At 45.6% G+C, this 12,161-nt stretch overlaps 1 protein-coding gene across 20 annotated transcripts in view; it reads left to right on the top strand.

Moving 5' to 3' along the window:
- Window positions 1–12,161, top strand: part of ABLIM2 (actin binding LIM protein family member 2) — a 228,334-nt gene that overhangs the window by 191,600 nt on the left and 24,573 nt on the right. For all 20 annotated transcript variants that reach the window (XM_038400096.2, XM_038400093.2, XM_038400094.2 and 17 more), the window contains one exon: window positions 11,665–11,719. In XM_038400096.2, coding sequence (XP_038256024.1) covers window positions 11,665–11,719 — 55 coding nt within the window. The remainder of the gene's footprint in view (window positions 1–11,664; window positions 11,720–12,161) is intronic.

Raw genomic sequence — 12,161 nt, 5'->3', positions numbered from 1 at the left:
CACACCTCATTTGGAACTGGAAGTACGCAATCAGGCAGCAGCAGAGACAACCCCCTCCCCCACACTCCCAAATACAGTACAATGCTGTGTTAAACATAAATACTAACAAAATAAAGGGAAAGCAGTATTTTTTCTTCCACATAGTAAAGTTTCAAAGTTGTATTAAGTCAATGTTCAGTTGTAAACGTTTAAAAGAACAACCCTTTTGTTCTGAGTTGCAAACAACCTCCATTCCTGAGTTGTTTGTAACTCTGAGGTTATACTGTACAGCTGACCATGATAGTCATTGCACTAGTGTCTCCAAAAGGAAGTTTGAAAAGAGATACAGTATGTGATCTAGGCTGTATTTTATTCAAGACAAGAGAATGACCTCCAATTAATCATGGGGAACAGCAAGAATCCAAGTGCCATAGCCTGGCTGAAATGTTGAATATGTTTGTATGCATTTTCTGAAATGTACATCCTGTTAATATAAAATGACTAGCAGTCTTGGTGTTGATCCCAGCATCTGACACACTGAATTCAACCCCAAAGAGAACAGTGGTGTTATGCCATGTGCAAGATCACACCAACCTGGGTGGAGCAGTGTGCTCTTCAAAATGACATCCCCATATGATACTGGACAAAACCACATCTAGTTTTGTCTCAGTACCAGCTGGGGAACAAAACACCCAAAAAGAGGACTGTCTGGTTCAAAATCAGACAAATGGCCTAAATATAAGAACATTAGAATGGCCATATTGGGTGAGACCAATGGTCCATCTAGCCCAAAGGTCCTCAGACTGTGGGGTGTGCCCCCCTGGCTGGGTGCGGAGGAATGTTCGGGAGGTTATAGCTGAGCCTCCACTCCTGGGTCAGCCCACAGCTGTGGTCCCAGCCTCGGTCCCCTTACCCATAACTGCATCCTCCCCTTGAGCTGCAGCCCTGCCCCCGGCTCAGGGGGAGGGAGAGGGTATGCAGACAGGATGCAGGGGCAAGACCCTGAAAAGTTTGGGGCCACTGATCTAGCCCCATATCCTGTCTTCTGACAGTGGCCAGTGTCAGCTGCTTCCGGGGGAATGAACAGAATGGCAATTTGGAGAGATCCATCCCCCTGTCATCCAGTCCCAGCTTCTGACAGCCAGAGGTTTAGGGACACCCGTAGCATGGAGTTGCATCTCTGTCCATCTTGGCTAATAGACATTGACTGACCTTTCTTCCAGGAACTTATCTAATTCTTTTTTGAACCCAGTGGTACTTTTGACCTTCATAACATCCCCTGGCAGTGAGTTCCACAGGTTGACTTTGTGTTGCATGAAGAAGTACTTCCTTTTGTTTGGCTTAAACATGGTGACTCCTAGTTCTTGTGATATGTGAAAGGGTAAATAACACTTCCCTATTCACTTACTCCATACCATTTGTAACCCTTCTGCCCATCAGAGTTAGCAGCAACAAGGGCCAGGTTCAGTATCTAGGGCTTCTGTTCCAATAACACAATGCAAAACCAGCTCAAGCTCCACCAGCCATCCCACAAACTGCTCCCTCTGCCAGCCGCTCCAGCAGCCATCCCATGAGCTGCTCCAGCCCCTCCCCCCAACTACTTAACACAGCACTCAGTGACTTCAGCTGTTAGTAATTTTAGCTCTTTAGTGATTTCAGCTCGTAGTAGGGGAGCCTCAGTGCTGGTGCACCATTGGCCCAAAGTGAATTCAGCTCAGCAGCCTGTGTAACTAGACTCCTAATGAAATCAAAATTAGCTCTGATATTCCACAGTGGAGAGAGATGGTGCAATTGGTGTTTCAGGTACCACCAGGTACTAATACCTGTCCCCAATCTCTCTCAATTCACTGGGTTTTGGAACCCATGACCCTTGCCTAGCAAGTGCTGCTTAGTTGATGCCGAGTCCCTCCATCATAACAAAAGGCCAAGTACAGTTCCACTGTCCTTGATTCACATAATCAGGATAATAACAGTTTATTCTTCCTGCCCCAATAACCGAGAAATTGGGACTCCTACAGTAGCCAAAGTGACCATCGGGGGGGGGGGGAGGGTGCCTATGCAAATGAGATCAGCCCCTGAAGTTCTTTTCCCCAACCCGCCACAACTCGCCACCAGATGTCAGGGTAGAGCTCATCCTGACTCTGCTTACACATTCACGGGTTTATAGACCTCTATTAATTCCCTCCCTTAGTCATCTCTTTCCTAAGATCAGCAGTCCCAGGCTTTTTAATTTCTCCCCATAAGGAAGCTGTTCCATACCCCTAATGATTTTGATGCCCTTCTCTGTACTTTTCCCAATTCAAATATATCTTTTTTGAGATGGGATGACCAGAACTGTACACCGTATTCAAGGTGTGAGCGTACCATGATTTTATAAAGTGGCATTATGATATTTTCTGTTTCATTGGTTTCCATTCCTAATGGTTCCTAGCATTCTGTTCGCTTTTTTGACTTCCACTGCACATTGAGTGGATGTTTTCAAAGAACAATCCATAATGACCCCAAGCTCTTTCTTGAGTTGGTAACAGCTAATTTAGACTCCATCATTTTGTATGTATAGTTAGGATTACTTTTTCCAATGTGCATTATTTTGCACTTATCAGTATTGAATTTCAACTGCCATTTCGTTGCCCAGTCACCCAGTGTCATTAGATCCTTTTGTAATTCTTTGCAGTCAACTTTGGACTTAACTATCTGGAGTAATTTTGTATCATTTGTGAATTTTGCCATCTCACTGTTTGCCCCCTTTTAAAAATAATTTACAAATATGTTGAACAGCACACATCCTGTACTGATCCTTGGTGGAACCCAGTGTTTACCTCTCTCCATTGTGAAAACCATTAATTCTTACCTTTTGTTTCCTATCTTTTAACCTTTAACTGATCCATGAGAGGACCTTCCCTTTTATCCCATCCCTGCTTACTTTGCTTAATAGCCTTTGGTATGGGACCTTGTCAAAGGCTTTCTGAAATTCCAAGTACATTATATCCCCTGGATCACCCTTGTCCACATGCTTGTTGACTCCCTCTAAGAATTCTAATAGGTTGGTGAGGCATGATTTCTCTTTACAAAAACCGTATTCACTGTTTCCCAAAATTTTATGTTTATCTATGTATCTGTTAGTTCTGTTCTTTACTACAACTTCATCCAGTCTGCCTACTACTGAAGTTAGGTTTACCGGCCTGTAATTGCCTGGATCGCCTCTGGAGCCTTTTTTAAAATCAACAGTATATTAGCTACCCTCCAGTCATCTGGTGTAGAAGCTGATTTAAGCAATAGGTTCCATACCATGGTTAGTAGTTTTGCAGTTTCATATCTGAGTTCCTTAAGAACTCCAAGGTAAATACCATCTGGTCCTGGTGACTTATTACTATTTAATTTATCAGTATGTTCCAAAACCACCTCTATTGACACCTCAATTTGGGACAATTCCTCAGATGTGTCACTGAAAAAGAATGGCTCAGGTGTGGGAATCTCCTTCACATCCTATACAGAGAAGGCTGCTACAAAGAATTCATTTAGCTTCTCTGCAAAAGCTTTGTCTTGAGTGCACCTTGATTGTCCTGTGGACTCACTGATTGTCTGGCAGGCTTCTGGCTTCTGAGGGGTTTAGAAAATATTTTGCTATTAGTTTTAGTGTCTTTAGTTAGTTGCTCCTCAAATTTTTTCTTGGGCTGCCTAATTATACTTTTACATTTGACTTGCTCCTTTCTGTTTTCCTCAGTAGGATTTGACTTCCAGTGTCTGCCTATACAGAATACTTTAGTTAGGGAACCAGTCGTTGATATCCGACTGATTTGTTGGTAAGAATTATTCTAATCTGAGGCAACAGGGAGATTAGGAAATTACTTTGAATTAGTAAAACTGGGGAGTTCTTATAGCTACTTAGACTGTAAGTTTCTTGGGGCAGGAGCTGTCTTTTTCTTCTGTATTTGTACAGCACCTAACACAGTGGGGTCCTGGTTTGTGACTGAGACTTGTAGGCACTGCAGTAATACAAATAATTAATAATAATAGTTGCGGCAGCTGGATAACAATCAGCAACCAAGGGAGATTATTTCTTCTAATCTTAATAAATTAAGTTAGCAGTTGCATAGTACGTTGTGAATAGTTACCAAGGATTGTTGTATCCATCCCTTTCATGAGTTCACAGGGAGGAGAGGAAGTATGGAGTAGCCCAAGACAAAATTGTAGCCCCTGCATGCTGAGTTGTGCATAGATTAATCCATAAGTGCTCCGATGGGCATACAAAGCTACCAAAATGTGGAGGGATAAAGACAGTTATGTAGCATTGTGCAACAAGTATATTTGTAATAGAACAAAAAGAAAAGGAGTACTTGTGGCACCTTAGAGACTAACAAATTTATTTGAGTATAAGCTTTCATGAGCTACAGCTCACTTCATTGGATGCATTCAGTGGAAAATACAGTGGGGAGATTTATATACATAGAGAACATGAAACAATGGGTGTTGCCATACACACGGTAATGAGTGATCACTTAAGGTGAGCTATTACCAGGAGGAGAGTGGGGGGGGGGGAACCTTTTGTAGTGATAATCAAGGTGGGCCATTTCCAGCAGTTGACAAGAACGTCTGAGGAACAGTGTGTGTGTGTGGGGGGAAATAAACATGGGGAAATAGTGTTACTTTATGTAATGACTCCCAGTCTCTATTCAAGCCTCAATTAATAGTATCCAGTTTGCAAATTAATTCCAATTCAGCAGTCTCTCGTTGGAGTCTGTTTTTGAAGTTTTTTTGTTGAAGAGTTGCAATTTTAGGTCTGTAATCGAGTGACCAAAGAGATTGAAGTGTTCTCAGACTGGTTTTTGAATGTTATAATTCTTGACGTCTGATTTGTGTCCATTTATTCTTTTACGTAGAGACTGTCCAGTTTGACCAATGTACATGGCAGAGGGGCATTGCTGGCACATGATGGCATATATCACATTGGTAGATTTGCAGGTGAATGAACCTCTGATAGTGTGGCTGATGTGATTAGGCCCTATGATGGTGTCCCCTGAATAGATATGTGGACACAGTTGGCAATGGCCTTTGTTGCAAGGATAGGTTCCTGGGTTAGTGATTCTGGTGTGTGGTTGCTGGTGAGTATTTGCTTCAGGTTGGGGGAATGTCTGTAAGCAAGGACTGGCCTGTTTCCCAGGATCTGTGAGAGTGATGGGTCGTCCTTCAGGATAGGTTGTAGATCCTTGATGATGCGTTGGAGAGGTTTTAGTTGGGGACTGAAAGTGATGGCTAGTGGCGTTCTGTTATTTTCGTTGTTGCGCCTGTTCTGTAGTAGGTGACTTCTGGGTACTCTTCTGGCTCTGTCAATCTGTTTCTTCACTTCAGCAGGTGGGTATTTTAGTTGTAAGAATGCTTGATAGAGATCTTGTAGGTATTTGCCTCTGTCTGAGGAGTTGGACCAAATGCAGTTGTATCGTAGAGCTTGGCTGTAGACAATGGATCGAGTGGTGTGGTCTGGATGAAAGCTGGAGGCATGTAGGTAGCAATAGCGGTCAGTAGGTTTCCGGTATAGGTGTTTATGTCACCATCGCTTATTAGCACCGTAATGTCCAGGAAGTGGCTCTCTTGTGTGGACTGGTCCAGGCTGAGGTTGATGGTGGGATGGAAATTGTTGAATCATGGTGGAATTTCTCAAGGGCTTCTTTTTCATGGTCCAGATGATGAAGATGTCATCAATGTAGTGCAAGTAGAGTAGGGGCATTAGGGGACGAGAGCTGAGGAAGCGTTGTTCTAAGTCAGCCATAAAAATGTTGGCATACTGTGGGGCCATGCGGGTACCCATAGCAGTGCCGCTAATTTGAAGGTATACATTGTCCCCAAATGTGAATAGTTATGGGTGAGGACAAAGTAATAGAACAGTTTACTATTCAGAATTAAACCATGCAATAGACATTTGTGACCAGCAGGTGGCAGTATTTCTCCCATCTATTCAATGCAAAAATTGAAACACACATGTAAACTTCATGAGTTGAAAAGGTCGTGCACGGTCAAGTCCTTTAGGCCAAAACTGTGGCATTCTTTTCAGCATAGCTGTTCTCTGATTGGAATGCAGGCTTGTACCAACTTTTGTGGTTTGTTATTTTTAATCAAATCTCCCAATGCTGAATAATAAAATAAAACCAAAAAATGGGGCCTTGCAGGATCTGTAAACATGGCTGTGCATGTGACTCATCCCCTAGCAGACAAGAATGAACATGAGGACTTAAAAACACTGTTTTTCCAGTATCCTGTAATGTCAGTCAACTCATCATAGCATTTGTCAACCAGAAGGAAGACAGAGAATTCTGTGTCATGTGCGCACAACTCTTATTGAGTTTATTGGCAACTGCAGCTGAGGGCAGAATTTGGTCTGGGAATTTTTATTTCAGTGGGATTTCGGTGCCTAACTCTGTTAGTCTATTGTGAAACCTCCAGTCTTCACCCATAGTGCCAGGTCTTCAAAAACCAGGTTCAACACACCTGTTGGGAGGGAGGGTATAGATGACTTTGTTACTTTTTCACCTCTTTGATCCTGGGGGATGCTGGGAATTGGAGCTCATGTTAGAGCAGCCTCAGTTATCTGTGGAGTGAAGCAGGGGGGGATATATGAGGGATCGAGAATCTGGCCTTAGGTGTCTGTCTGTCTAATCATAGAATCATAGAATATCAGGGTTGGAAGGGACCCCAGAAGGTCATCTAGTCCAACCCCCTGCTCAAAGCAGGACCAAGTCCCAGTTAAATCATCCCAGCTAGGGCTTTGTCAAGCCTGACCTTAAAAACCTCTAAGGAAGGAGATTCTACCACCTCCCTAGGTAACGCATTCCAGTGTTTCACCACCCTCTTAGTGAAAAAGTTTTTCCTAATATCCAATCTAAACCTCCCCCATTGCAACTTGAGACCATTACTCCTCGTTCTGTCATCTGCTACCATTGAGAACAGTCTAGAGCCATCCTCTTTGAAACCCCCTTTCAGGTAGTTGAAAGCAGCTATCAAATCCCCCCTCATTCTTCTCTTCTGCAGACTAAACAATCCCAGCTCCCTCAGCCTCTCCTCATAAGTCATGTGCTCTAGACCCCTAATCATTTTCGTTGCCCTTCGTTGTACTCTTTCCAATTTATCCACATCCTTCCTGTAGTGTGGGGCCCAAAACTGGACACAGTACTCCAGATGAGGCCTCACCAGTGTCGAATAGAGGGGAACGATCACATCCCTCGATCTGCTCGCTATGCCCCTACTTATACAACCCAAAATGCCATTGGCCTTCTTGGCAACAAGGGCACACTGCTGACTCATATCCAGCTTCTCGTCCACTGTCACCCCTAGGTCCTTTTCCGCAGAACTGCTGCCGAGCCATTCGGTCCCTAGTCTGTAGCGGTGCATTGGATTCTTCCATCCTAAGTGCAGGACCCTGCATTTATCCTTATTGAACCTCATTAGATTTCTTTTGGCCCAATCCTCCAATTTGTCTAGGTCCTTCTGTATCCTATCCCTCCCCTCCAGCGTATCTACCACTCCTCCCAGTTTAGTATCATCCGCAAATTTGCTGAGAGTGCAATCCACACCATCCTCCAGATCATTTATGAAGATATTGAACAAAACGGGCCCCAGGACCAACCCCTGGGGCACTCCACTTGACACCGGCTGCCAACTAGACATGGAGCCATTGATCACTACCCGTTGAGCCCGACAATCTAGCCAGCTTTCTACCCACCTTATAGTGCATTCATCCAGCCCATACTTCCTTAACTTGCTGACAAGAATGCTGTGGGAGACCGTGTCAAAAGCTTTGCTAAAGTCAAGAAACAATACATCCACTGCTTTCCCTTCATCCACAGAACCAGTAATCTCATCATAAAAGGCGATTAGATTAGTCAGGCATGACCTTCCCTTGGTGAATCCATGCTGACTGTTCCTGATCACTTTCCTCTCCTCTAAGTGCTTCAGGATTGATTCTTTGAGGACCTGCTCCATGATTTTTCCAGGGACTGAGGTGAGGCTGACCGGCCTGTAGTTCCCAGGATCCTCCTTCTTCCCTTTTTTAAAGATGGGCACTACATTAGCCTTTTTCCAGTCATCCGGGACTTCCCCCGTTCGCCACGAGTTTTCAAAGATAATGGCCAAGGGCTCTGCAATCACAGCCGCCAATTCCTTCAGCACTCTCGGATGCAATTCGTCCGGCCCCATGGACTTGTGCACGTCCAGCTTTTCTAAATAGTCCCTAACCACCTCTATCTCTACAGAGGGCTGGCCATCTCTTCCCCATTTTGTGTTGCCCAGCACAGCAGTCTGGGAGCTGACCTTGTTAGTGAAAACAGAGGCAAAAAAAGCATTGAGTACATTAGCTTTTTCCACATCCTCTGTCACTAGCTTGCCTCCCTCATTCAGTAAGGGGCCCACACTTTCCTTGGCTTTCTTCTTGTTGCCAACATACCTGAAGAAACCCTTCTTGTTACTCTTGACATCTCTTGCTAGCTGCAGCTCCAGGTGCGATTTGGCCCTCCTGATATCTTTCCTACATGCCCGAGCAATATTTTTATACTCTTCCCTGGTCATATGTCCAAGCTTCCACTTCTTGTAAGCTTCTTTTTTATGTTTAAGATCCGCTAGGATTTCACCATTAAGCCAAGCTGGTCGCCTGCCATATTTACTATTCTTTCGACTCATCGGGATGGTTTGTCCCTGCAACCTCAACAGGGATTCCTTGAAATACAGCCAGCTCTCCTGGACTCCCTTCCCTTTCATGTTAGTCCCCCAGGGGATCCTGGCCATCTGTTCCCTGAGGGAGTCAAAGTCTGCTATCCTGAAGTCCAGGGTCCGTATCCTGCTGCTTACCTTTCTTCCCTGCGTCAGGATCCTGAACTCAACCAACTCATGGTCACTGCCTCCCAGATTCCCATCCACTTTTGCTTCCCCCACTAATTCTACCCGGTTTGTGAGCAGCAGGTCAAGAAAAGCGCTCCCCCTAGTTGGCTCCCCTAGCACTTGCACCAGGAAATTGTCCCCTACGCTTTCCAAAAACTTCCTGGATTGTCTATGCACCGCTGTATTGCTCTCCCAGCAGATATCAGGAAAATTAAAGTCACCCATGAGAATCAGGGCATGCGATCTAGTAGCTTCCGTGAGTTGCCGGAAGAAAGCCTCATCCACCTCATCCCCCTGGTCCGGTGGTCTATAGCAGACTCCCACCATGACATCACTCTTGTTGCACACACTTCTAAACTTAATCCAGAGACACTCAGGTTTTTCCACAGTTTCGTACCGGAGCTCTGAGCAGTCATACTGCTCCCTTACATACAGTGCTACTCCCCCACCTTTTCTGCCCTGCCTGTCCTTCCTGAACAGTTTATAACCATCCATGACTGTACTCCAGTCATGTGAGTTATCCCACCAAGTCTCTGTTATTCCAATCACGTCATAATTCCTTGACATCACCAGGACCTCCAGTTCTCCCTGCTTGTTTCCAAGGCTTTGTGCATTTGTATATAAGCACTTGAGATAACCTGTTGATCGCCTCTCATTCCCAGTATGAGGCAGGAGCCCTCCCCTCACAGACCTTCCTGCCTGTGCTTCCTCCCGGTATCCCGCTTTCCCACTTACCTCAGGGCTTTGGTCTCCTTCCCCCGGTGAACCTAGTTTAAAGCCCTCCTCACTAGGTTAGCCAGCCTGCTGGCAAAGATGTTCTTCCCTCTCTTCGTAAGATGGAGCCCGTCTCTGCCCAGCACTCCTCCTTCATGGAACACCATCCCATGGTCAAAGAATCCAAAGCCTTCTCTCCGACACCACCTGCGTAGCCATTCGTTGACCTCCACGATTCGACGGTCCCTACCCAGGCCTTTTCCTTCCACGGGGAGGATGGACGAGAACACCACTTGCGCCTCCAACTCCTTTATCCTTCTTCCCAGAGCCACATAGTCCGCAGTGATCCGCTCAAGGTCATTCTTGGCAGTATCATTGGTGCCCACGTGGAGAAGCAGGAAGGGGTAGCGATCCGAGGGCTTGATGAGTCTCGGCAGTCTCTCCGTCACATCACGAATCTTAGCCCCTGGCAAGCAGCAGACTTCTCGGTTTTCCCGGTCAGGGCGGCAGATAGATGACTCAGTCCCCCGGAGGAGAGAGTCCCCGACCACCACCACCCGCCTTCTCCTCTTGGGAGTGGTGGTCGTGGAACCTCCAACCTCAGGACATCGCATCTCATGCCTCCCAACCAGCGGAGTCTCCTTCCGCTTTCTCCCCCCAGACATATCATCTGGTCCACTCTCCGCATTGGTACCTGTGGAGAGAACATGAAAGCGGTTAGTTACCTGTGTCTGTGTTACTGGAACCCGGACATTCCGCTTACCTCTTCTGGAGGTCACATGTTGCCAAGCTTCTTCACTGGCCTCTTGGCTCCTCTGTGCAACCTGCTCTACATCTTTAGAGCTTTGTGCCCCTAGAAGGCTATCCTGAGTTTGGTCCAGAAAATCCTCAGTCTCTCGTATACAACGCAGGGTCGTTACCTGTTGCTCCAGACCTTCAATCTTCTCTTCCAATATGGAGACCAGCTTGCACTTTGTACAGACAAAGTCGCTTCTGTCCTGTGGAAGAAAGACAAACATGGCACATCCAGTGCAGGTCACAACAGCTGAATTCCCCCCTTCCATATCACCTACCTACTACGGAGCTTCCTCAGAGACGTTGGCAAGATGTAAGCCTCACTGGGCTCACTCCAGGCGAACTCCCAGGCAAACTCCTGCTGTGAGCTGCTCTGCTGTCCCCGCTGCTCAGCTGGTTCGCGAGGCTCCGGCTATTTTTAAACAGCCAGGCTTCCCTGACGCAAACACACAGACACCCTAATGCCCGCCCCCTGCAGGCTAGCAGCCAATCAGACACTCACTCAGGCTCCCTCCCAGCAAACACACGCTCGGATACTTCCTCAGCAAGCAAACACACACACTCGGATACTTACCAGTCCCAGGCAAACTCCTGCTGTGAGCTGCTCTGCTGTCCCCGCTGCTCCGCTGGTTCGCTGCCGCTCAGCTGGTTCGCGAGGCTCCGGCTATTTTTAAACAGCCAGGCTTCCCACCCTGCAAACACACAGACACATAGACACCTAATCATCTGTTTGATGCTGCCACTGATCATCTTAGAATCTGAGCACCTTCAACATAAAACAAATAGCAATAGTGCAGTCCCTCATTAATTTCAAGGAGTCTCTAGCACTCCTCTCTTTTAAGGGATGAAATCCTCTTTGTGGGAGGGATTTTGGTTTCAGTATTTTTAGTAGAGGTATAGAGCAAGAATGGGAGTGTCAGTGTTAGTCTCATTCTTATGGTGAAAAGAGTTTTTCAAAGAGGAAGATTTTTGCAGCATTTCCTAAGGCTGCTCAGGCTCTGGATTTGTGTTATGACCTCTGGAAGTTTGTTGAAAAACATACATCCGTAGTTGGAAACCATTGATTTGACAATGCGTATGTTTCTATTTGCACAACTAGCTCTCTGCATTTGTACACTGAGTTATTTTGCAGCTGCTTCAGTTGCCTGCTTTGAAAAGATAGACTGTGTTCTAACAAACCTGTATACTTCCTTAAAAAGATTTGTGCTTTGATTATGCAGGTAGGCTTTCTTATTTTCATCTACAGTGTTTTACCTACTGTTTTGTTTGTTTTTAGTTTCTTGCTACATTCTTTGTTTCTTTCTCTTCCAGACTGCAAGTATGGGCCAATATGAAACAGACCAAGATGCCAGTTGGGGGATGAGAGGTACTTTGAGTGATGATTCTCAGTCACTCCTATCTTTCTTGTGTTTTGCCCCTTGGAGAGGTTTGTTAACATGCTGTTACTACTGTTAGATCCTCTCCTGGCTCTGTTAACGATGGCTAGATGGTAGCACAGCCCAGCAATTTGTCTATCGCAGAGAATCAGCCACTGTTGTTCTTTATTTTTTACCTTATTGAGAAGGTAAAGTATATAGTACTACCATTATGCAGTGGCCTCCATTGTGCTCTTTTGTTAGCCAGTGATAATCTCATTCCAAAGGCAGAGAGGAAATTCAGTCCAGAATCATAGGACTGGAAGGGACCTTGAGAGGTCATCTAGTCAAGTCCCTTGCATTCATGGCAGGACTAAGTATTATCTAGACCAGTGGTGGGCAAAGTTTTTGGCCCGAGGGCCACATCTGGGTATGGACATTGTATGATGGGAC

Source organism: Dermochelys coriacea, chromosome 4 (assembly GCF_009764565.3).
Source record: "Dermochelys coriacea isolate rDerCor1 chromosome 4, rDerCor1.pri.v4, whole genome shotgun sequence".
Lineage (NCBI taxonomy): Eukaryota > Metazoa > Chordata > Testudines > Dermochelyidae > Dermochelys > Dermochelys coriacea.
The sequence above is the reverse complement of the archived record's forward strand: the minus strand, read 5'-3'. Positions and strand labels throughout refer to the sequence as shown.